Source organism: Phalacrocorax carbo, chromosome 1 (assembly GCF_963921805.1).
Source record: "Phalacrocorax carbo chromosome 1, bPhaCar2.1, whole genome shotgun sequence".
NCBI lineage: Eukaryota > Metazoa > Chordata > Aves > Suliformes > Phalacrocoracidae > Phalacrocorax > Phalacrocorax carbo.
Genome location: NC_087513.1, coordinates 202,110,721 through 202,135,917, shown reverse-complemented (window position 1 = coordinate 202,135,917; position 25,197 = coordinate 202,110,721). Strand labels below are relative to the sequence as shown.

At 40.2% G+C, this 25,197-nt stretch overlaps 1 protein-coding gene across 2 annotated transcripts in view; it reads right to left on the bottom strand.

Annotated features, from left to right (window-relative positions):
• Nucleotides 1-799: 799 nt before the first annotated feature.
• PDGFD (platelet derived growth factor D) overlaps nucleotides 800-25,197 on the bottom strand; it is a 143,029-nt gene continuing 118,631 nt past the window's right edge. For both annotated transcript variants that reach the window (XM_064441294.1, XM_064441293.1), the window contains exons 6-7: nucleotides 15,896-16,110; nucleotides 800-4,380 (exon numbers count right to left, since the gene is read on the bottom strand). In XM_064441294.1, coding sequence (XP_064297364.1) covers nucleotides 4,246-4,380; nucleotides 15,896-16,110 — 350 coding nt within the window. In that variant the 3' untranslated portion in view covers nucleotides 800-4,245. The remainder of the gene's footprint in view (nucleotides 4,381-15,895; nucleotides 16,111-25,197) is intronic.

Here is a 25,197-nt window from a genome sequence, read left to right as displayed (position 1 = left end):
GAATAATGTTTAAAAAATACATTAATTTTTAAAAAAGGTAATGGTGAGTTCCTGAATGACCTCAGGAACCATATACTTTTCCAGCTGAAGAGACAGAGCTACTTTTCATATTGCAGATTTATAAAAGCTGTCACTTGTGTGAGCACAAGGACAAACTGATGTTATTTAGCCATTTATTTACCCATTAGTTATATAGGTACCTAGTGATGCCAGATGGGAGGAGCTTTATGCCATCCCTGGACACATCCCTGGGCAGTTGCTGAGCTGCTGTCTACACAGTGTATTCAGTGCATTTTTGAAGGACAAAAAAATGCCTCCTCCACCCATTAAATATGTCCTTGTTCACTGTACACAAGAGAACTGCTTCCTTTGTTAGGAAGCACACAGCAAATGGATGCTTAGCTCTGCCCTAGTTCAGGTGAGATGTGGAGCTCCAGCAGGAGCCTCCTTTGAGGTAAGGAGCAACTTAGTAGAACAAGTGAGGACATCTCTGCTAGAGCCATGCCAAGCCTGCAGGGGCTGAGACCAGCACTGAGCCCAGGGGAGCATCCTAATCCGGCTATCAGAAATGCCGTGCTGCTGTCATGCTGTTGCTGCTTCACAAGGAAGCTGTCAGCTCTTCCAGCTCAGGGGCTCAAACTTGATTATCCCAAAATTGTACTTTGGTACTTCCCTGATGCTCCTGGGAATGACTGCTAAAATTCAAAAGGACACCTAGCATGGTGGTATCATGTCACAATGTCCTCCTGTAAATCACGGGTGTAGCTCACTTGAATTCTGAATAATCACTCAGAGGATCTTCTTTCAAAAGCAGTATTTATTTTTTCATCAAGGTAAGACATATTACATACTGCATAAAGTAAAAAATACTGCTAGAAAAGCTGCATTTAACTGAGATAACAAAAAAAAATACATATAGATTGCACTTGAGAAAGTAGGTTCTATCCCAGAAGAATACAGTAAATAAAAAAGTTAGTGAATGGTTTAAAAATAGGAATCTGAGTTTCCTTTGAAAATTTATTTGGGGGGGCTCCAATTCTACTAATAAAAATGAACTAGATTAGTTTTTTTAATAGCATTGCTTTTTAAGTTGCAACAATATGTAAATAACATATCAATCATTACATAGACAAAGGAGAAAATAAAGGTGTGGAAAAACATTTCTGCAATTTCTGCTAATAAATAGAAAGGAAAAGTTTTGCTGGTATTTGGTTTCACCAGGGTCATTGCAGCTTGGGGCTTGGGCTTTTGGGAGTTTTACATAGTTCACACGTATGTTTTAAGTCCCACACTGTCACATAAAGCCCATCCTTAACTCTCCCGCTCTGGCCTGGAGCATACTGTCTTTATGGTAGATGGCAGCATGAAGCAGTGAATGGTTCTATCCATTACTAAGTGTCTCAGAAAAAACACTTCAAATTTTGTGATGAGTTTAGCCTCTATTTAAGAAAGTAAACCCAACATTAAGCAAGAGGATAATTCCAATTATACCAATCTCTTTTTACTTTACAGCTGAATTTTCCTGTTGGACCCTGGCACCCACTGCTGCCTGTATCTAATTCAGCTAGGTAAACTGAAGTTTAGCTAACTGAAAGCTGTTCAGTCTTTAAAATGTATAGTATTCATACTATCTACCTTTGTGTATCTCACTTGGATGCTAAAATCAGTTTTCTAATCTCCCTTCATGGTCAAAAGAGAGAGATAAAACCTCCCACGTTGAATAATTTCAACCTAGGGTCTAAGGCACACTTTGGGAGAGCCTCTCTCCCCATTTCCTGCAGAGGCAACTCAGGCTCCCAGATGAGGCTGGACCCCCAAAATTGGGAGGCACAGAAACTCCCCCCAAGACGCGGTTGTTCAGGTTGGAGACTGGGTGAGCATGCAGAGGTGTGTGGGAGATGTCAGGTGCAGTGGATGCCTGGTGTACATCTTCCCCTGGGGAATGGGAATTAAAGAACCACTCAAAGCACAAAGCCATATGAAACTGATCTTTCCTTCAACAAATGCTAACTACAAGGCCAAAGTGCTTAGGCGTAATTCGGGCATAATTCAGTCAGGAATATACATTAGAGTTCACTGCCTCCAAAACAATCAGTACTGCCAAGGTCTTGCATGGAAATTTCTTCCAAAATTAGCTAAAAATTGTGGAAGGGCTGGGTCAGTCTTGTTATTAAGCTAGAGACAGAAAAATAATTAAGTAGTCTTTAAATAGTCCTGAAATATGAAACGAAGTTGGCAATCTTTGGTTACAGTGCTGTTCTTTTAATGTGAATTGCTTTGAAAAATGGTGAATCACTTCCCAGGTCAGCATTCAGGAGCATTTTTAAATAGATATCTGGGAGGCAGAGAGGAAAACTTAATATAAATAATAAAAATCCCACACATTTTAAAGTAGAGGAAAGAAAGTAACACAACATTTCTAAGGGATGTTTCAGTAAAGTTTTGCTAAAATTATGAAAGAGCACTTACAAAATACTTGAGCTGATAAAGAGGGTAAGTCAGAACATTAGGGCACTTTTATTACAAAACTGTAGATTGCTAAGGCATACTGGCTTAAAGGCTCTCAATATTACATTGTAGCACGTGCCAGTTTCCACTAATTATAACACACTGTTGTCAAACTACTTTGCTCTTTCAGAGCCAGAAACACAAGAAGCGACACAAACATGACGAATCGATGCAACCTATGTCTGCTGTTAAATATAAACCATCAGCCATTAAATGTGCCACCCCATTCCCTCTCTTACATTCATAAACAAAACTCCAATTCTTTGCCAGACTTAAATCCGCCTGTATTTTACAACTTTGGAGTAGCATTTTAAAACATTTAAAGCTAGATTGGAAGGATATATTTTTTTTCCTTTTTCAGCCAGAGCACTTTCATAATATTTTAAAAGGCATAGGAAGCTATGCTGTAGCTTTTAAAGTGCTTACTTTATTATGAGGTGGTGTTTAATGATATTTTTCTGGAAGTTAATAAATGATGTACATGTTCCATGACAGACAGACATTGCTTAATGAGTTAATATGCCTCAGCAAAATGCAATCAAAAAGAAATTCACTGTCAACAGTTTAACCATGGCAATACGCAGAACTGAAATGAGACAACTCACCTCAGATAACTAAGATTAATGCTTATATGAAGAAGTTATAATAATCCGTATTTAAAACAAGCAAACCCCAAACCAAATAATGATAATTAAATCTCAAGCAGAGTTTTGCTTCCCAGTAACACAACTTCAAAACAGATCAGTATTTTCAACAGAAGCCCTATCTTCGTGGGGAAACACGGCACTCCTCGAACTGCAGCAAGGAGGATGCAGGGGGAGGGCTGTCTCTCCCTTTTTGTGTTGAGGGGGTCCCTCCGAGGCAACTGTGGGCAGCTCTGGGTAAGGAGTGGGAGTCTAGTCCAGGTAGGTAGAGACCAGAATCAGCCCCAGCCCACAGGGATTTACCTGGGGACTTTGCAGGAGCTCTCTCTTGCAGAAGTGCCTGGCAATAGCTCCTGTGGAGTCACCGTGGGAAAAGTACCAGCCTCCGCAACCCACTACTGCCACCAGCTTACAAAGCATCTACTAATTTCAGCACACGATTTGCTCGAGTACAAACAGTGAAATTTCACTTTATGGTGTGTTATTTCAGGTAGTGATGGATTTTCCTCATTTTATCTCACTCAGTTGGGCAGGAACACTGGGAAGCACCCCCTTGGAGTGGGACAAACAATTTTACACTCATACAGGCTCAAATTCTCTCTTCATTTATACCCACAAAATCCTACTGACCGTCAGGAGAGCTGAGCAGGTAGAAATGGGAGCAGAATTTGAGCGTAGGGACTAGTGAGTGAGAAACGGAAACATGCTATTTGACTGCCAGCTACCACAAATACCTATACAACTTGTGTTTAATTTCAGTGGGCATTGTGTGCCTGAGGACTATAAGTGAGCTTTGAAAATCTCAACCCTCAGAATCTAGCTACAGATAACCATTATCCTATATTCTTGGATGCTGATATATAAATCTATGATATACCTGTTTAGCTGCCATGGCACTAATCAGCACAGCTATGCTGAAACACAGCAATCATTTTTGCTAATTGCAAAGGCAGGCTAGTAGCAAAGTTCAAATGATTAGTGAGTAAAGGTCCTCAGAGCAATCCTGCTTCAAAGTAAACGTCCAGTAAGCTGCAACTAGTGTGTCTTGTGTTCTTCTTTCGTTCCTTTATTTATTTATTTATTTATTTATTTATTATCGGGGTGGTCTTGAACTGCAGACACAATCACAACGCTCATGGTGATCCAGCTGTATATCTACTAAGGCCATGTTGTTCCTGGTTCTGCCTTTTCTTCTGGAATGCCCAGCCTCAGGGACAAATTTCAGCACCTGGAAGGATCAACAGAAATGCACTGATTAGAAAACACTGTTAAAAAATTTGAGGATGAGGGTGTTGAGGCCTTGTGGGCACCGACAGCCCTTAATGGCCTTGAACAGCATTAATTTGGACACATTTTTGCTTTACTTCCAGCTTTTTCTTTCCACTCTGTGACATCGTGGTGTACTGTTTTTTCTGGAGCTTTGACAGATTGGATTATTTCCTACATCAGGTATCTTTATATCGTGCAGTTTCCTAACCATGTCCAGAGTCGCTCTTTCGCATGCAAATTATCAAGCATGTTTCCTTTGGCTCGTCTTTGCAGTCCCATACATATTTGAATTGCTCTGCCCCTTCTCTCACTTGTATAATATTTCTGCTCTAAAGAACAAGGAACACTTTTTTTTATGCAATTTGAAATTTCTGGAGCACATATCATTAGAATTGGTCCAAAAATGAAATGCCTGTGGGAGGCAGAAGGAGATAAATGGAGCTTGTGCAAAATATGTGCCAGATCCCATCGAGTTTCTCTGGAATATTACTTTTGTTGGCTTGTCTTAAAATTCTCTGCCTCAATTTAAATAATTTCTTAAGAATTTACTGTGAATAATGTGAAACAAACAAAGAACACTGTTTCCTAGGGAAGTATACATTATATAAGAGGCTTCTCAAAAAATTCTATCTTGGCAAGATAACCCTGAGACCCCTAAAAAATAGGGTTGTAGGTTATAAAGAAGATGAAAAAGAGGCAACAAACACAAGGTGCAACAAAAGAAATCCTGTTTGGGTATATGGAAGAAAATACTGAGAGTGGTTAAACATTGGAGCAGGTTGCTCAAAGAGGTTGCAGAAACCTCGGAGATAGTAAAAATTAACAGGAAATCTACGATTCCCTGAAAATGGTCTTGTGGATATGTCAAAACACCCATAATGTTACATCCTCTCTCATCTTCTGTGATACTCTAAGTATGGACTTAAAGTCCATACTGGAAAAAGCTGAGGGGGATGGCAGTTTGCAGGGCCATGCTTTGCAAGCCCACCCTTGGAGGCTGAGTGCCATGTAAGAGCTCATACCCCCATTAGCACAGTGGTGCAGGTTGAGGGGAGGAAATCCTCAGTTTTGTTTCAGTTTGCTGTTGGTAAGGCTACAGTAGTTTAACAAAAGAGATATTAATTTCCAATTTATGCCCTGAAGCTCAAATGTTAGTTTGGATTAGGTACAACAAATGAGTTAAGACTAAGACGACTTTCACTATCCTAAAATATTTTTCTTCCCAAATCTCACAGCACATTGCACTGAAATATATGTATCATTGTCAAACTTGTACACATGGAGAATCTGAAACAGATTTTCTCAAGGCTGTGCAGCGTATCAGTAGAAAAACTATCAGTGCCATTATATGGTCCTTTCCTTTTTGAAATTGCTTATTTACTGATGGGGAGCAGGACACAGAGAAAGCAAGGCTGCAGCTCCACAGCTGGCAGTAGGCAGGTTGGCCTGTTTTGCTCTCTGTGCCCTCAAGCACTTGAGTCCACAAATCACACACTGGTAAGGTATTAGAGCTAACTCGTCTCACCTCTTGGAAGGCTGCTGTGACTCACGCTAGCCTGGCCAAGTGACTGATAGATCTGCTGGGTTTGTCTTGCTTGTTCAAAAGATGGGGAGAAGTCTGTCTCATCTATTACCCGCCAAAGCCACTGTTCAAGTGGGGAGTGGGACCTAAACATCTCACGTCTCAAGCACAGAAACACCTACACTTCTGCCCTAAATAACAGGCCCCCTAACTAACAGATCATACCATTTCTCAATTAAAAATATTTTTTTACAAACTACTTTCTGTACTTTGACATCACAACACCATACAAGAATTGAGATGGTCTCGGGAAGGATAAGGAATAAGGGGATGCATGCCTGATCAAAAAAGTATTAGCAATTTCAACAGGATTAGAAATTCCCCAAAAGTAAGTGTGAATGACTTGCCAAAGGTTAACCACAGATGCTGTGCAGAGTGGGTGCGGAAGGGCAGGCAGGTGAGCAGCCTTCAGGATGAAGGGTCTCTACGATTAATGCCTGGAGGGTAGGAAGGCCACGGGATGTGATGAAAGTGATAAGCACTGAATACAGTCTATTATTTTGTCCTCCCTTTTGTGACAAAATTTATGTTTAGCCTACATAATAGCGAGAGGAAGGACTGTGACTAAGCAAGGTACAGACAGCTGCTTTAACGTGTTGGGAAGATATAATTACTTTTCCCTGTTAGAAATGAAGACACATGTTTTTTTTTTAAGCAGAAAATTATAATGGATTTGAATTGATTTCAAACATTGACTGCCTCAAAACATGCATCAAATCCTGATGGACACCAGGACAATTCACTGTACCACACTGTAATGCAAAACACAGAGGAACTGAACCCAATCAGGTTTCTGTGATTATTACAGAGCTGAAAATAGATGGCATTTTCCAAGATGTGTTTTTTAAGAAAACATACTTTTAAAATGAAGTACAGCTGCTGACGCTGAACCCATGATAAAAGTCTTTATTTAAAGAACCCTTTCATCAAAACCTGACAAATTCAGATGATTGGCACTTTAAAACATCATGGGTACGTAGATCTGCTTTTTTAACTGGGATCAAATGGAAGTATGCAATGGGACGAGAGCAAAGATGTGGGCAGTATTTAAACTAACCGACCTGACAGCTTGGGGATTCTCCCTGTGTTTCGTGTTAAGAAACATGAGCAAGTATATGGGCTTTGCTGATAAGAGAAGAAAAATGAATTGGCAGGCACTTCCCAGACAAGACAGGAAAGCAGTGTTTGAACACAGCTGAAATTGGACTGCTTTAATAGCTGATCACAGAACTGATGTTCAAACCTCTCTGTCTAGCTTCCATCTAATAGTTTTAGTTTCAGCTAAATACAAGGGAATTGAAAAGAATCAGGAAGTAAGGCCATTTCTGGTGACTACAGTAGTTGTAAGAAAACCCTTTATTCTGAAAATAGCTGCTGTTTATTCATTACATGGTCAGGTCCTTGAAAGTGAGGAACTACTGAATTAATGAAAGCAGTTCAAAGAAATTTTGTCCAGGACACTTTATTGCTCTTTTTTTTTGATGGGATCAGTAGCTGTAAGAAACTATGGATGTGAGGAAGGTCTGGAATGTTCAAAAGGTTTGTTTTGTGTGGGTGAAAAAGAAGAATTACCTTGCAGTTTTCAGATTAAAGGAGCAATATCTGTCACTACTAATGAAAATGTGGCGCCTCAGCTCTTCAGATCATTGCCTCACAAAGAGTATATAACTACAGCCACATCCCCTTCATCAAACACTGGGTTAATTATGGTTATAAAATTATTAAAGCAATAAAAAAAAATCAAGACAGAGGACTTGGCTTCGGAGCTGGATTTGGTCTTCATAGGTAATACAAAAAAAGGCTATCAGGGCCTTGTAGCATTTCTTGTGCAGACAGCTCCACAGGAGCACACCAATGTGCTAGACGGCGTTTTACTTTGTAGATATGCCTGAGCTTCTGAGAGGTTTCAAGGGGAGGTGGCCGTGGCCACTGCATAATTTTCCTTGGGGGCAGTGGTGAAGGAAATATAAAGCAAATGCTTAAATATGTTTCCCTGCCAGGAATCTTGCTCATTGGTTGTGCATTCAATTTGGATGCCAGCTTCTGCAGGACTGTTTAAATGCGAGCAAAGCCATCACAAAAAAACAGCACCTGGAATCTGAAGGCAGAAAAACTCAAACTGGAATTAGAGCACACTTGTTTAAGTCAGGCCAACCTATTGCCTTGACAGCTCTCCAAGGTACCGTGGGGTTTCCAGCCCGTTTGAGGACATCAGAAAACGGCTGCCTTTCCAGAAGGTACACTGTACAAGTTTGCGATTTGCTTTGGAGCAGCAAGGCCTCTGAGGACAGGAGGTCAGGGCTATCAGCCCGGTGGGCCCTCTAATCTCAGCAGATCTGTAAGAGCACTTTATGATCAGGGGCTGAGGAAAGCAGGGCAGTGATGAGTGCTAAGCAAAGGACCCAGCTGGAGATAACCTGTTCACCCTGACCCATACCTGGCATTTCTCCAGTAGCAGCAGCAATAAAGAGGTGACTCCAGAGAACAATTCACCTCTGGTGGGCTAGCTCTGATAACCAGGAAAGGAGCCCAAAGGCTGGAATCTCAGCTTTAGATGGGTAGAACCAGATGAGATGAACTACTCCCTCTGGCATTCACTGATGGTCCTAGCCATGTATCATTTACCTTTTAAGTCAGGCAACATTTAGCCATGACAGTCCATGATGTTTCTGTTTTAATAAAAAGCAAAGAGTAACAGGAAACCCAGTCAACACTTCTTAAAAATACTAAAAAGGGAGTATCCAGTTGCTCATAGCCATTTTTTACTTATAATAATTTATTTATTAGGAACAATAGTACAATTCTATGTTAAATTCTTGTCAGGTAGTTGAAACACCAATAGAAAACTGAAGCCTCACTCAAAAATCAGCTCTTTGTTTTTTGTTTCTGATTAGCTTAAGAAGACCACAGATAATCAATAGCACAACTATGGCCTACCAAATATTCAGTTAGCTTCATATTCCTGTGACAGAAGATGAAGAGCAACTCTGGCTGCTATTTTAGATAGTGAAATTTGTACTTTGCAGAACTTATTTTAAAATCCTGCTCTGCAGCATTATCTAATCTCCTTCTGCTCATCTAAAAATACCATCATTTTAGCATGCAAACCAAATTATATTTGTCTGAGATTCGTGAAAGAGGAAGCATCAAAAGTGCAAAACATTCAACACAGATCCAAGTTGTGATACAGATAAAAGATCTTACTCCGCAGTTTTTGAGTTATCTAATCCAAAGGTCACAAACAGTTTAGCTGTGCTCTGAGCACAAGAAACCAAGCATTATGGGAATGCGGTTCATAATTTTGGCATAAGGACCTTTATTGTAGTAGGAATGTAGCCTAAAACAATGATGTGGACCCAAAGCTGTATTCTCTCTTACCAGAGATAATTATAGGATATCAGGAACAAGAAAAGAAGAGTTCATTTGCTGATCGGTGGTAGCATTCAAACTAAGGGATTATTAAATGTAGTTGGGATTATTGATTCTCTTGTCTTATTTGTATGAATAAGAAACATCTGGTTTTAACACAGGGAACATGGGGAAAAAATTTAATTGGCTTAAAATGCAGGCATCTGAAACAGCTATGATGTTTTCGACATACATGACATCAACAAGACCCTCACTTTTGGTGATCTTGTCACGTATTATGGCTCCAGCTATTGCTTTTTCACTGATCAGATACAGGTGTTTCCCCTTCACAAATTGCCTCTCTTCCCAGACATCTACCACAGGAGCTATCACTTGCTTAACCTTCAGAAGTCATCCCAAGAACTTTCATTTTCATCTAGTAAAAAATGAACCTTTTTTCTCCCACTGCACCTTTGTGCTCTCTCTGCTCATCCTGTGACCTAGCAGTCATTTCTGACTCATTCCGTTTCCTTGTATTTGCATTCCAAATAAATCCCGTTGCTGCTTCTTGTATAATATTTCTATGCATTAACTCTTTTGTCACGTTAATTCTGTGCCTTTATTACCATAACAACCTTTTATCTCCTTTATACATGTATTATCAACTCCAGGACGTACAAAAATCAGACCATATTCCTTGCACACTGGTTTGATGATGCTAGCTCTTTTTAATCCCTTCGCAAATTCCCTTTGTTAGATCAGCAGCATTTGTATAATTTTTGTGCAGTTATCTTATGTTTCCCTGTGTAAAGACGGGGAGAATTATTGTCTGCTCTCTCAAGTGCCTCCTTAAAGTTTGTTTCTAATTTCTCTGAAAAAAAGAAAGAAAAAAAAGGTGGAAAAGAAGCCCACACAACATAAAATTCTATTAGTTACATTTCTTAACTCCATTGCAACAACTCCACTGTCTTACTGAAATCCTATGTCACCTTTTTCTTTTCTCCCCTGCTCCTCTGTTCTTTTCTCCCCAATAATATTCCCTACTGTCTTGTTTTTCCTTAAGAACGTTGGGTCCAGTGAAAGATGTTCCTATGCCCCAGCAACTTGTGCAAAGACTTAGTACCGTGTAGGTACTCTGAGGTGCCTGCTACCTCTCTCAGGTCAGGAAGGGGTTACGAAGTAGCCGCCTTATCACTAATCTAAACCTTGTTGCTGAGAATTAATTGCATGTATGTCCTCTGAAGGCACCAGACAAGCTCCAGTCAACATGAAACTTGAATGGAGGTATAATGCTTCAAAGGGGGGGGGTGGGGGGATTGGGGGGTAAGAAGCACCATACAGACAGTGAAAAAAGCATCTGTCTTTGCAGCAGAGACAAGTAAGTAGGTAAAAGATGCAATCAGCTTTCACCACTTTGCTTTTTTCCTTACATGCCTTTTAGCTGTGTTTCTCAGCACTGTGTTTGTGGAGGTTTATACACTCTGACAACTTCTGGTTGCTACCTTAGAGCATTTATTCCTCACGGAAACTCATTTCACATCTCATCAGTTACAGCAATGAGATGGGGAAACTGATTTCTTGTTTTCTGAGGTATGTGCATGCTGGGCAGATGGCACAGCCGCAGCCCAAGCTGAATTAAGTCCTGGCCTGAGTTCCCCCACACCTCCTCTGGGATGGGTGATCTCCAGGTTTAGAGCCCCCCGCTCTTTAAAGAGCAGCTCCAGGCATTTCCAAAGAAATGCACTGCAAAGGAAAACGTGTTTTCATTTCAGCTCCCCTTTAGCAAGTTAGAGAGAGGTAGACGTGAGTGTTTGGTTAAGGTGTGCTGCATCCATTTCCACGAGTTGCTTTGTCTTTCCCTTGCACAGAGCCCTGCAACAGAACTCTGTATCACTTTATGGTAGACTGTGCCTGAGAGATGTTTTGAGACACTGCCAGCACTTGGCCTGTTTGGTTTGCAGAGTTTTTGACACTATGTGGTAAATCATGAGTATTTGTCCATGAGCTCTGGTCTTGAGCAAACCCAGAAACTGTGGGAAACCACAGAGCATCACAAGACTCCTGCAAGAACAGCGCAACCCCCACCCCCCCCCCCCCCCCGCCCCCCCAGACTATCTGTTTACTGAAGTTATGAACCCGTTTACTTCTGGAAACTGCTGAGCATTTCAGTAAAGTTATGGCAAAATTCCAGATTATAAAAAAAACTTGAGATCTCATTATTAGCATTTCCCAGGACAATAAAGAAAAAGATACCCTTTACCATGGCATTCCCATTTTCTTATTTTCCCTGCTGTTGCATTATTTCTTACAATTGGACACAATAGGAAAGAGCTGTAGAGTCTGTTCAGGGAACTGGAGCAGCACTCACAGCTTGGGGAAATTAAAGGCTACACGTGATAGCTATTAGTCCTGTGATACTAGGAGAGAGCGCTTGGTGATGAGTACAGTGTGAGGCTTTGAATAGGAACTGAAGGGGAATTAAAAAACATTAAGAGCATAAGGAGAAGATAACCTTGTAATCTCTCTGGGCTAGAAGCCTCTCTCTCAACAAACTCTCTGGGCATTAGTATCCCCACAGCTGCCTGCATGCAGCTATGCCCGCACTGCAAGGCACTGGCTACAAAGCCAAAAAGGAGCCTGCTGCTTCTGAAAAACTTGCCTGCCTATCTTTTTCACCCAGAAATACTGGGTAGCTCAGAAATGCCAGACAACTTTTAAGCAATTTCCGGTCACATTTTTACTGTTGAGGACAAGCATGTACGTGTACAGGACAAGTAGCTCTGGTGGGTCCAGAAGCTCAGTAGATGAAGCTCCAGGATAGTGGTTAGGCAAAATGAACCTGGCAAGAGAAGCAATCTGGGGTCTGCAGGATTCAGTGTCATCTGCTACGAACACCTTCTTTGCTCCAGTACCTTGTATTTCCTTCTGGTGTCTTCTGCAAGTAAATCAAAGTAATTAAAATTTGTGCTTGAAACTGGCCTAAATTCTCCTGCAGCAGAAGGCAGTTTTTTTAACCAAATTAACAGTGCTAGGGTTTTCATGAAGTATGAAGCTCCATCCCTTGTTATGCAACTAAAGACTTTTTGCTTAAGGTTAGTGGGTTTCAAATTGACTTTGGAAAGAGTAAACCCGCTCCACGGTTCTAAAACTGGCATGTTGAGTTGCCCCTCCTCAGTCCTATTACTGCCAGGCATTTAAATAAAATTAGAGCTAAGTGTCAAAGGAGAATAAAGTATAAAACTGATTAGCTTTGCATGGCTAATAATAATAATAATAATAAAGTGGAAAATATTTTGGACTAAAATTAATGGACACATCTTTAGTATGTCACACATGAATTTTTCTGCATGACTTCCACTCGTGTTAATGGGAGCCACTTGGCTAAACTTCTGCTCAGTGAGCTGTTAATTCATCCCTAAGGGATTAAGTTTAAATTTATACTTACAAAAGCCATTTAATGTTAAAGCTGAAACGCTGTCTTGAATTCATACGGTTGTCAGAGAACAAAGGACTAGTGAAATAAATTAGCAGTGATTTATCAGTGTAAATATTGAATTTCCTAAATTTAGTGATTAATTTGCGATGGACATATGTCGTGATATCATGGTTCTGACCAATACCCACTTAGTGTAATATTCCAGTGTTCCAGCATAAGATGGTCCCAACACCTGATTAAAAAATAAGTGCTTGATAACATGTTTATAATCAGGTTTTTTCCTAGGTACTGTCAATAGTTGGCTTAAGTTCTGATGCAGATGTGACCCAGGATTCTTTAGTTTATATTTTACTTCTAATTCTCTCAGAATCCTTCTGAGTTTCACCACTCATATTTAGGTGTTGAAATTCCATATAGATTTATTGTGCAAAAAAATCAAATTGATTTTTATAATTTTAAATTAGTTCCCTTTCAACCTCTCTCATACTCTACTTGTTCTATTCTTAAGGAAAAGATTATTCAGGAAGACCTAGTTTTCCTTTACGTACTATTCACTATTTTCTATCTTTCCCTGTGTCCTCTCTTATTCTCAGTTTTTTCTAATTGAAATGATCCAAAACTTTTGGGCCGCTTTCCTTACAAATGTTTTTGATGCGTATCTTCTCCTGTATCTTTCTTGATGTATGTTTTCTGCTTCTGTGTATCTTTTCTACTCCTGCCTGTATCCTTATAAGCACCAATGGTCAAAACCCAGTTTAAATACCGCACCAATTTATCCAGGACATGATAAATATTTGCTGAGTTATTACCTGTTGATGTCTATTCCTGCAGAAGACTGTCACTTGTTTTCTCCCCATCACCACTGCATTAAACAACTATTTTCCTGAAGCTCTTCACAGTGGTTCACTACTTGACCTTTAGTCCAATTTCCACCCCTCATTTCTCCCTCCTCCCCTCACTTACCCAGTGTTATACAAATAAAGAGTTGAGACTGCTCATCCTAATACTTGCTGCTTTTCTAAACTGTATGCACATAGGCCTTCTGAAATCACTCGCAGCCTTCTCTGCTGTTAAAGTATGTTATCTCCTGTGGTAGCTGTCATTTTTGCCCCCTCTCTGTTCACCTCCCTCCAGACTGATCACACATGAAATAACACTTAATCTGTGTGCTGGGGGCACCTACAGATAGCCATCTCCTGTGTAGAAAATTGCTCATCTCTTCCTCCTCTTTGCACTTTATCTCTGAACAATCTTCTAATCCACGTCTGATCTCATCTGGTTGACTGTTCACTCTCTGAAGGAGGGTTCCAGGTCTTTTAGCATTCTTGCACAATGCTGTGGTGCTGTATAAATATTTATTCATATGTAAGGCATTGTAAGTTCATTTTATCAGTTCATAGTCATCTAGGTGTTTTATACCTATTATTTTTTTTTTCCAATTAACTTTTCTACCACTGAGATAAGGCTTTCCACTCTGTAATTAGCAGGGTCATCCCCTGTGTCTTGCTTAAAAGTAGACAAAAAATTAACTATTTTTAGTGCTAGCTGATACAGCTGTATGCTGTGTCCTGCAGTTAACTGTGAGAGAAATCTCTTACCTTCGAAAGAGTAACCACGCTGCTCACAGTGAGCTTTCTGTTACTGTAGCCCTAGGGTCTCCCAAGTTTATGTCTTTATGGTATAAGCCCACATCACATCCAGATTTAAAGTCCATAAACTTAATTTCCACTTGACACTTAAGCCAAGTGGCAGATCAGGCTCTTATAGGAGATATGTGTCAGAAATTAAGTCAAGATGGCATGTAGCTGCCTACTTTCAGACAACTGAATGGATAGTATCAAGTAACTTCCCCATATATGTTCACTTTAGCAAACATTGTTCATGTCTGGTTCTGAAAATACTGATTTAAAGGCAAGACTATAAAATGTTTTTTTTTTTTTCCTCTCTAAATGTGTTTTGAATGGATTAAAAAGAAATACGATAGACTTTGTTCTTACGCAAAAAATTTTGCCTTCCTAAAAAATTGCTGAGTGGGGAAAAAAGCTAAGGCCAAAAGATTCAGTTGCTTCCCACAGGTAATAAATCTGGAAGGGAAGAGAGTTTACAAGTGACTTAATTGTCATTTCCAATCTTGGTCATAATTTTAAAAGTTACACCATGAAACAAGAGGAAGTGCAGTCCAATACCTCCAAGGAGCACATGCCTCTGTGTTACCAAAAACAGTATTTCCAGTGGTTGTATCAGTCCTTCGCTGGGAAAAATCAGTCCAATGTAAGTCTCATTCTTGCAACAAAGTTCACTAGGATGCTGTCATAGCATCAACGCAGAGAGGTGGTGAAAGTTCCCTCCAACTTCTTTTAAATTAACTTATCCATAAGTACTTGTTAGCACCCTGTTCTAACACATATTATCTCCTTCAACTCTGCTCATTCGCCACTTCCAAATATAAATTGCTGGGTGATTGTTTCTGTCTACTGTATTTCCCAAAGCCAGAAGTTCATCAGGAAAATAGACGTTCCAAAAAAAGAGAAACTGCAGTAGCCTGAAGCTGTGTTGCTATGTAATGTGATATTAATATTAAACTTACTCAAAATCAGGCCTTCTTGCAGGTTGACTCCATGGGTGTGTGTCTCTCTATGGCTTACTGCAGTGGGAGGTGAGAATGCTGCTCCATGAGGTACCAACCTGGTATCTAGCATGGACTGCAAAGAGCAATGCTAGTTACCTAAGTCTAGGCTCCACCCTCAGGCTACCTGAATCTGTCTGGAAGCTTAAGCAGACTCTTCACCTCAGGAACAATGGTGACCACAGGGGGCGTTCACTTAAACACTCTGGTCTCTCTCAAATGATAGCATCGTTGCCTAGACACTTCATGGCCAGTGATTTTCGCACTGAAGACCAAACATGATAATCAATGTAGACATGGTGATATAACATGATAATATGACATGATATAACATAATGATAATGTAACATGATATAGCATGATCAATATTACATGACAACCAATATAGGCAGCACACATAGCTCTGAGAAAAGCCTTCAGAATCCACGTAAGCAATAAATACACAAAAGAAGTACCAAAGAAAAGAAAAAGAGTGAGAATACCTCATGATATTTTTTCACTGTTTTCCCTGACATGCACATGCAGGATTTCCAGTTTAAAGTCCCGCAGCCACAGTTTCCTCCGCAGCGTTGGACAAGGAGGCAGCGGGGGAAGAAAACTGCACTTGTCAGCTTCAGTTCCTCCCTTAAATTGACAGAGTAGTTTCTTGGAGTGCAGCTGAAACGTTTCACATCATCATTCAACCTGTCCAGGTCAACTGCAATGCAAAAGAGGTTTCATTAGTAAGGTTTGAGTTGGACACTTCTCTGGTTCATACCACTCCCCAGGCAGCCAATAACACAAAGTGATGTGACACTGGTTGGAAAATATGTGAAGTACTGCGGTGATTTCTGAACAGATAAACATAAACCCACCGATTTTAAATCATTACAGGTGGCCAACCAGGCTCTCATCCTGCTCCCACTGACTCCCATAGCAGAGCTCACGCTGACTATAAAGATGAAGAGAAGGCTTGAAGTAAAATACTGGCCTGAAAGCCGAAGACTGGTTATTTTATTTGCTCTGTCACTGATCTGCTGGGTCCTTGGGAAGAGATTCCACCTCTGCTACTGTCTACCTCCCCCTGCCCTACCTGGCTTACTTAGATGATGAGCTCTTGTTTTTTTATCATGAGCGCAATTCCTTTGGCCCAACTGCAGGTATACAAAAGGCAAATACTTTAAATAAGGCTCTTCCTGTGCTCAGAAAAGAAACGTCTGCAGAGAGTGATTCGCCCTTCCCTCAGAAGGGCATTTAGGACAGGTGGCATGACTTGCTTTCTCAAGTTGTCTGTCTGGATTGTTTATGGATAGAGTCTAGATAACTGATGGAGAAATCAATCTAGGCAATATTAATTTCAGCTGGTGAATGCTACTATAATAGGCATACAAATAAATACAATTAAAACTAATGAGCTTCATTGAATGCCAGTAGTTGGTTGATGTTTAAATGCCTGGTATCTCTGTGAGATGTGTCATGTAAACAAGTAGTAAAGCCAACCATAAAAATAACTTATAGACTATCAGCTGTGAATTTAAGTGCTGTTTAGCTTGTAAAGCTAAAACAAAATTTAAAAATCCCTTCCATAAATAAATTTTCCACAATTGTAACACAGATAAAAGTAACAAATTTAATGAGTTTTATTTCTATAGAAGTATTGTGATTTCTTTTTCCCTTGTTTTCTATATTCCTATTTTCCTTAGGATTCTGTCCACCAACTAAGTGTTCAAAAGCTCAATAATTCATTCAGGATTGGAGGACATATGAACTTGTGTTGAGAAGTGAGGACCTCTGGATTGAAACTGAGAACCAGAAAGAAAATTAAAATGTGTTTTGAACTCATTGAGCTTGAAAGCTGAAGAATTAATCTTCTTTTGATTCAAAACTTCAAATTTCAGAAAAAAGTTGAAAACTGGAAACCAAAACCACCATGTCGCATTGACAAACCATTAATTATATGAACATTCTTTTTTGAAAGACAAGTAAATTACACTCAAAATATAAACTAAGCTGAACAAAGAAAAATGACAAAATGACTGGAGGGTGCATCAGACAAAAAATAATCCCTTCCTACCCCAAACAGTAATTTCCAATGGATACATCAACAGGAAAACAGGAATGGCTAAAATGAGAACTGAGATAATGGTCTAGTGTTTATGAACATATCAGATTTTCATGGGCATGTTTAATAGCTCAACACCACCTCTGGTCCCGAGTGCACCTAGGCTTGTGCTTTACTGTGAACATGTGAAAACCTCCAACAAAGACAGGAGCAATACAATGCTTCATACCTTCTGTGTCTCAACCCTTGTCAACATCACAACGTAAACTGTGGAAAAAGGTGTGATTTGTAAATATCATCCACCTTTACCTTCTGGTCTGGAGACATTCACAAGGCAGATATGCAAGAGGCAAGGGTACGTAAATGTCATGAGCACTATTAGAAAACCATAGAGCTTAACTTTTCTGGCAAGGTGTTAGTTAAAAAGAATTTAGCAGATAAATTGTGATTTTATAGCAATTGTGATACATCTTGCCATGAAAACTCAGTGGTTCTCTCCAGAGAGCTAGCATCTCTCCAAAGAGGTATATATAGATCATCCTCCTGACATAAGCACAAAATCAATGGGGCTGCTGGTATAGTCATGCACTGGGAGAAAAATACACTCTGAATGCCCACAGCCAGGACTTAGAAGTCCAGAGGATATTGATTTCTTTGTTTTAACAGATGATATTTTGTTCTCCGCTGTCATTCTCCAAAGCCATCCCTTCGCATTGCAGGCTCTCAGCCTAATTCTGGCAGGGAAGTGTTTCCCACTCCTCTAGACATTCTCACTGGGACCTTTGCCATCAGCTTTGCTTACCAATAAAGCAGAGAGGTATCTAGCTACTACTCATTTCAGCTGATTGACATGAAGGAAAAATTAATCAAAGGAAGAAGAGGGCAGAGAATATTCTGCCTTCACGAATAATGAGTTTTCTGGAGGGGAAAGCCTGGATCATCCACACTCTGGCAGGGCACCAACCCAGGGGAATGGATACTGATACGAGCAGGCTCCTGTTGGGACAGGCTGGCCATGGATGGCATTTGCCAATAGTGTATCTCTAGACAGAGTTAGAATAAAATGGTTAAAAGGCTTAATTCAGCCTGTGATTGCAATGCCTCCTGATGAGGTAGCACAAGAAACAAGGTTTCCAGCAACAAACTGGTCATTAAAGAAGACCCAGATGGAGGTCACATGAACTGACAGCTGCGTCCAGGAGATGTCCAGGGGACTGAACAAAATTTGCCCTATCACATACGAAACTTCCCCTCAGGCTCAACAGTCCTCCTTCCTGCACTGAGCTGATACCTATTATCACTGCTGTGTTATCAACACAGAAATGAGCCTTTGTAGCAAGACTGGCAGAGGGAAAGCACCGTCATTTAAAGGACTGGGGGGGAGGGGGGGAGTGCATCTTTCCTGCAGAGAGCATACTATATCCATCACACTGTTGCACATATTAGCCTCAGTACTTAAGCTGCTCAATTTAAATGGCAAGGGGTGACCTGGCAAAGGGCTTTCACTGGAGGGAAGGCTTCAAAAGCCTAGTTTTGATAACTTTCAGAAGACTTTGCAGGGTCTTTTAGGCTGTAGCTGAGTCAGTACTGTGGAGAGCTGTTGACTTGCTCAAAGCATAGGAGGGAATAAACAGATAATTAGGATAATTTTTTCCCTATGCAGTATGAAGGAATCAGCTATTTTCAGTGAGGGCTCAAAACTTCTGGATGCATTCTTCAGTAGTTCTGAAATCAACCAGTAGCAAAATACATTTTATTTAGTGTATTTTTCTATGATGAACTATTTTTGAAAAACCTATGGGGAATTTTCCAATGGAAAATTGCATGAATTCTCCTTGGTTTCATACTCAAGGCATTCTGATCCTTATTTATTAGCAGTTTTCAGGACCCCAAATCCCAGAGTTATCAGTTAAAATGTGAATTCTCTGCATGTTGGCAATATCTCAGTTATCAGAGTCCAGGTTGAAATGGAAAAATAAAATAGCAGAAAGGCCTTATTTTAGTGATGCTGAAATTATGAAAATAAATAACTGCAAGCAGAGAAGGAAAGACTAAATAAAGGGCTTAAGAGATATGCAAGTCATCCTCCATAAAAATTCATCTGGAGATAAACACCTATGCTCTTTTTCACTCTGCTCCACTGAAATCCAGCACTTGGTGGGATAAGGTGAGTGCGCAATGTCTTCTGTGAACAGCGTATACTGTACTCTAGAAGTACCATACTGACACCTAAGAACAGCTCCCATTGCCTAATTAGCTTCAGACGATGGTTTGCAGCCCCCTAACGAAAGAACACATTTTGCTCTGAATAAATGTCTCTGCTGAAAGCTTTGATATGCATTTTTTCCTGACTTGGGATTGTTTTACTGTCTGGAGCCAGTCCATTTCCTCATCCATATAACAATGAGATTTTACAGTACAGTCAGTTTCATGCATCGCTTCACTGCTGTGACTAAAATGTAACCAAGCCTTGGTGCGATTGGTGTGAAATCCTGCTGCTTTACTTATCAAGGACTGAAACCACTGGAGTACTTAATTTAAAACTAGAACTAAAAGGTTCTGTAGACTGGATGCAAATAACTTCAAAGTATTATTACAGAATGTCTGCATCAGAGATTCAATTTAAAGGCAAGGCAGACATCTTTTTATAGATGTACTGGAGCAGTAAGCTGGACACTTGGGTTACAATGTTTGCCCCCTTCTCCCCCTTAAATCCTATGCTTAAATCCATCCTCATTTCACATAGTTCTATGGCATGTGCTTACCTTGAAACATTGATCTTAATCAGAGGCAAGCACTGAAATCAGGGACTGCAGCTAATACCATGTCTTATTCAGTAGGGACAGCCTTAAAGATTGGAGAGAAAACCTGTGCTGCTGGTCACTGATTAATTTTAAAAAGACAGGAGGTCTGTTAGGGTTTCTTTGAAAATTTTATCTGTTCCAAATTCATACATGGCCCTAACACTGTCATATCTGAACATTTCACACTGTTTTTCATGCATCAGTCACAGACCAGCACTGAGGTGTAAGAGACGGTAGCCACTTTGACACAGTATTCTGATACCACATGTACCACTTATGGGTATAAGTTACTCCTAGGGAGATTCCGACTGGACACAAGAGGAAAATTTTTGACAACGAAAACAATCAGCCATTGGAATAATCTCCCAAGGGAAGTGGTGGATTCCCCAACATTGGACACTTTTAAGATTCAGCTGGACAAGATGCTGGGCCATCTTGCCTAGACCGTGCTTTTGCCACGAAAGGTTGGACCAGACGATCCTTGAGGTCCCTTGCAATATGGTATTCTATGATTCTGTGATTCCATGTCAAGGCCATCTACAGGCAAGGCAAGAATGATTCAGGCAGGTGCAAACCAGTCCGCCTAACCTCAGACCATAGTAAAATTAAGGTGTAAATCTTCCTGGAAGCAATGTCCAGGCACATGAAAGACAAGAGGCCAAGCAGAAGCTTTGCAGAAAAAGCCTTGGCATCCTGGTAGACTGCAGGCTGAACATGAGTCAGCTGTTTGCCTTGCAGTGAGAGAGGTTGCCCACTGAGCTGGATTAGGAACAATGTGGCAGCAGGTTGAGGCCAACAAATACTCCCCTTCATTCAGCTCTTGTGAACCTGCACCTGGAGTACTGTGTCTAGTTTTGAGCCCCCTCCAGCAGATGAGAAAGATGAACAAACTAGTAGTTCAGTGAAGGGTGACTATGATGGTTAAGGTGCTGGTCCAAAACAGCCACAGAGAGGCTGAGGGAACCAGATTTGTTTAGTCTGGAAAGAAGACTAAACGGGGTTCTAACAACTGTTTTCAGCTATCTAAAAGGGGCTACAGGGAGGATGGAGCCGGTCGCTTTTTGGATGTGCACAGCAAAAAATGCAAGGGGTAAAAATAACACGTTGCAGCAAGGGACATTTCAGTGAGCTCTAAAGAAAAACTAATCCCTATGAGGATGGTCAAACACTGGGACAAGTTATCCAGAAGCTTGTGGAATCGCTCTAGTTGGAAATACTCCAAACTTAACTAGAGAAGGCCCTAAGTAACCTGATTTAACCTCAGGGTTGGTCCTGCACTGAGCAGAGCTTTGATGAGATGATCCACAGAGTTTCCTTGTAACCAAAAATCATTCTATTAATCTGTGATTGATACTAAACTGCCACAATGCCTGTATGTCTGCTGTCCTTCCTGAAAGGGTATTGACATTTCTACCCATATGGACAGATAAGGTTTAAAAAACTGATTTTGGTCTGTTATGAAGGCAGTGTGGATGTGTGGAACCAGATTTCAGCACAACACTCAGCACCAGACTATGCTGACAACAGACCACATTAAGGATCATCTGTATGTAGACAGAATATAATGCTTAGATCCTCAAAGATGTTAAAATACCTAACTCTTACTGAAGGGATTTGCCAACATTACACAGGGAATGGGTGCACAGACCTCCCAGCCACTGACCATCCTCCCTGGGATGTCAAGCAGAAATCTACATCTCCTTAGGCCTCCTGCTGAAGGCTTGCAAACACATGCCAATTCTGCTAAAATTTCTAACTCTTGTGCTCTTTTTGGCAGCTACAGAGATGTACTCATGAAAAGGGCCTGCACTTGTTCGCTTGTCCGTGTTCACATTTTGTGCAGTGTATTTGGTGTATTGTGTGCCAAGTGGGGATCCAGAGCTCAGGTCTAGTTTGACTCGCATCCCTCTTCGTGTGTGGCTTACAGTTTCTAAAAAAGTTGTTGCACTGCTGTTTTAATTTCGACTCTTGGCTTAAAAAAATTCCTCCTATAGAGCATGGAATTTCTCAGGGACATATGAATGTATTGAACTCTTTATCCTCAGCTTTCATGCTCCACTAGCATACAGGTGTGTGCCAGGGCTGCATCAGGTAGAGTAGAGGCATTGTGCAAACAGTCAAAGACATTCAGAGCAGTGCTGTAGCTGACTGAGGCTATGGTGTGGTTGAACTTGAGGGAAAATGCAGTCCCATACATACGATAAACAGTCACATCTTCCACTGGTTAAATCACGTAAATGCACTGACAGTGATGAAATTATTCTTCTCCATATCAAATGTTGACCAAACCCTGTGGCCACAGGGTCTCCAACACATATGGCTGATAGTAATCACTGTTTCACCGCACATGCTTAATGATACCACAATAAGCACTTTGTTAAATATAGCTGAAAACTTTGGGATCTGTCCAAGTCTTTCTCATGGGAGCTGGGGAGAAGATGCTGCAATTTGGATTTACTACAGAATCAAAATGCCAAGACAAACCTCTTCAATACAGCAACTATTATTTTAGAGGAATGAGAGATCAGAATTTCAGTGGGATTATAACAACCCGCATGAAACAAGGTTCACAACATATGGGCCTATTATAGACTGGCAAACCCATTATCAGCTGTGGTATGGGTCAAGTAGGAAAAGCAGGCCAAACCATCAGTGTTGCAAATGGACATAGCTTCATTGAAATCAACTGAATTGAACAGCTTATTCCAGTGATAAAGAATATGCTGCAAGTTTCACTGGCATTTTAAAAAAAGGTTTAATAAGAAAAGCTTTCACTGCAGTGACTGACAATAATGTCACATAAAGCATGAGGGAAAATCTCATTTGTCACAGAGGGGAAAGAGTACGGATGTAGGTCTGAATTAGATTATTAAATGAATGAATGTGTGTAGTTTGCATGCAACAGACAACTTGGTTCCCAACTGAAGAAGGGTGGAAGAAATATCCTGTGTTTTAAGCACAGGAAAAACTTTATCAGCTATTTGAGAAGGTATTCCATCTACTTGGAATATTCATATTTGCCATCAATGAGTGGGCATTCAGCATCTGTGATGCCTGCACTCCCTGTCTCATGCACTGAAACTGGCTGGCAGCTGTCCCAGAACCTTTCAGGGAAGAGTACATGGATGTTTGCAATAATTTATTGGCTACTGTTTGCAAACCACTAAGAAATTACGTTCCTGCATTAAAACTTTAACTTCTTCCTAGACCATTGTCCGATCTTGGGAACCTGTTTGGCAATGGACAGCAGAAATATTCCATGAAGACTTGTGGTCTCATCTTGCTACTCCCCTTCTAGAGAGCAGCGTGGCTACGCCAGCAAGTGTAAAGCTGTCACTGCAGACAGATGTTATTGCAAGAATGTCCCACCTGATTAATTTCTTCTGATAGCCAAAGGCTTCTTGCATACTATTTCCAATAGGAAAATGGGCTCAGAAGCATGTGTAGTCTTGTTAATTACCAGAATGTATCTATCCACATGTGTTCCTGCTTTCTAGGTTTATCTGTGAAAAAATCATTCCTTTCTAAAGATGACCCCTGTCACCAGGTACCATCCCCGTGAGATTTGGATCTACTTCTCTGATAAGAAACAGTGAACTTTTCTTTCTCCTTTTTTTCTTCATTTGTACAGAAACCATTTCACAGGGAGAGGTATTTTCTTTTTAATATTATAAAGGCTTTTTCTCTGGAATGTAAAACTTCAGAGTGAACAAAAAAAGATAAATGCAGACAAATGTGTGGGAAAAAATTAAATGATGTTTGATGATTGGAACTGTTCTCAACAGTATCTTTGAGGATCTCCTCTAATATTATCAAGGAAACACATCGATGCTTAAAAAAATTTAAACTGTAGGATGAAGAGGTTTCCTCCAAGCATTTCTGAATGCTCTTTATGACTTTCTAAAAGAATAGAGACCTATTTGCCTAGAAGTTCAACATAACCGTAGAGTATGGCTGTTTTCTTTTTTATATCTACCTATGTTCTTGCTAAGAACAGTATGAAATAACCCAATAGCCAGTGATATCCTTTTAGAGGCACTTTATATTTGTAATGGCCAAATTACTATGACACTGAGGTTGGCTACAACAATGCAAAAAGAATTATTTTAAGGAATATATTTTATTTGGTATGACTTGCTTTTTTTTCCTAAGAGTCTAGGATGAGTTTAAGGCCGAATATTCATACTTTCAGAGTTTCTAAAATGCAGCAATGGCTAACAAACCTTTTTGAGTATATTTACAAGTGCTGCAAAGGTTATTCTACTTGTCACTTTTTCATGTAGGAGGCGATTATAGCTTATACAAGGCCTCTTATTTAAGGATTTTGAAAATATGAATGTGTATCTTCCTCTTTTTTTCCTGTGGTTCTAGTGTTGACTTCTACTGAAGTGGTTAACAGCAAACCTCACTGAACATATGCAGAATTAAATTTAAACCTTCATATGGTGATTAGCAAGACACACCTGATACCAATACCTCACTTCAATAGTGCAAATAGAAAGAAACACATTTAACTCTATAGAGTTGCATCAGTGTTGTAGAGGTGTGAGATCAGATTTTTGTAGATGAAATGGAGTTACCACACTTATAGATCTAATCAACACACTCTTCATCTTTAAGGTTCTTGCAGGAGCTATCCAGGGAGGGATCAGTCTTATAACTGTTCATAAATACATGATGGAAGGGAGTAAAGAAGAAAAAAGATGGAGTCAGAGTCTTTGAAAGGACAAGAGGTATTGGACACAAGCTGTAACATAGGGAAACTTATTTAAATATTTAAAAATATTTTTTTTTTTTTTGTTCCAAAGCTGGTTAGACAAAAGCTGCCCAGAGAGGCTGTACAGTCTCCATCCTTGAAGATATTCAAAACTTGCTTGGACATGGTCCCAAGCAATCTGCTGTTTGTGGCCCTGCCTTGAGCACGTGGGTTGGACTATAT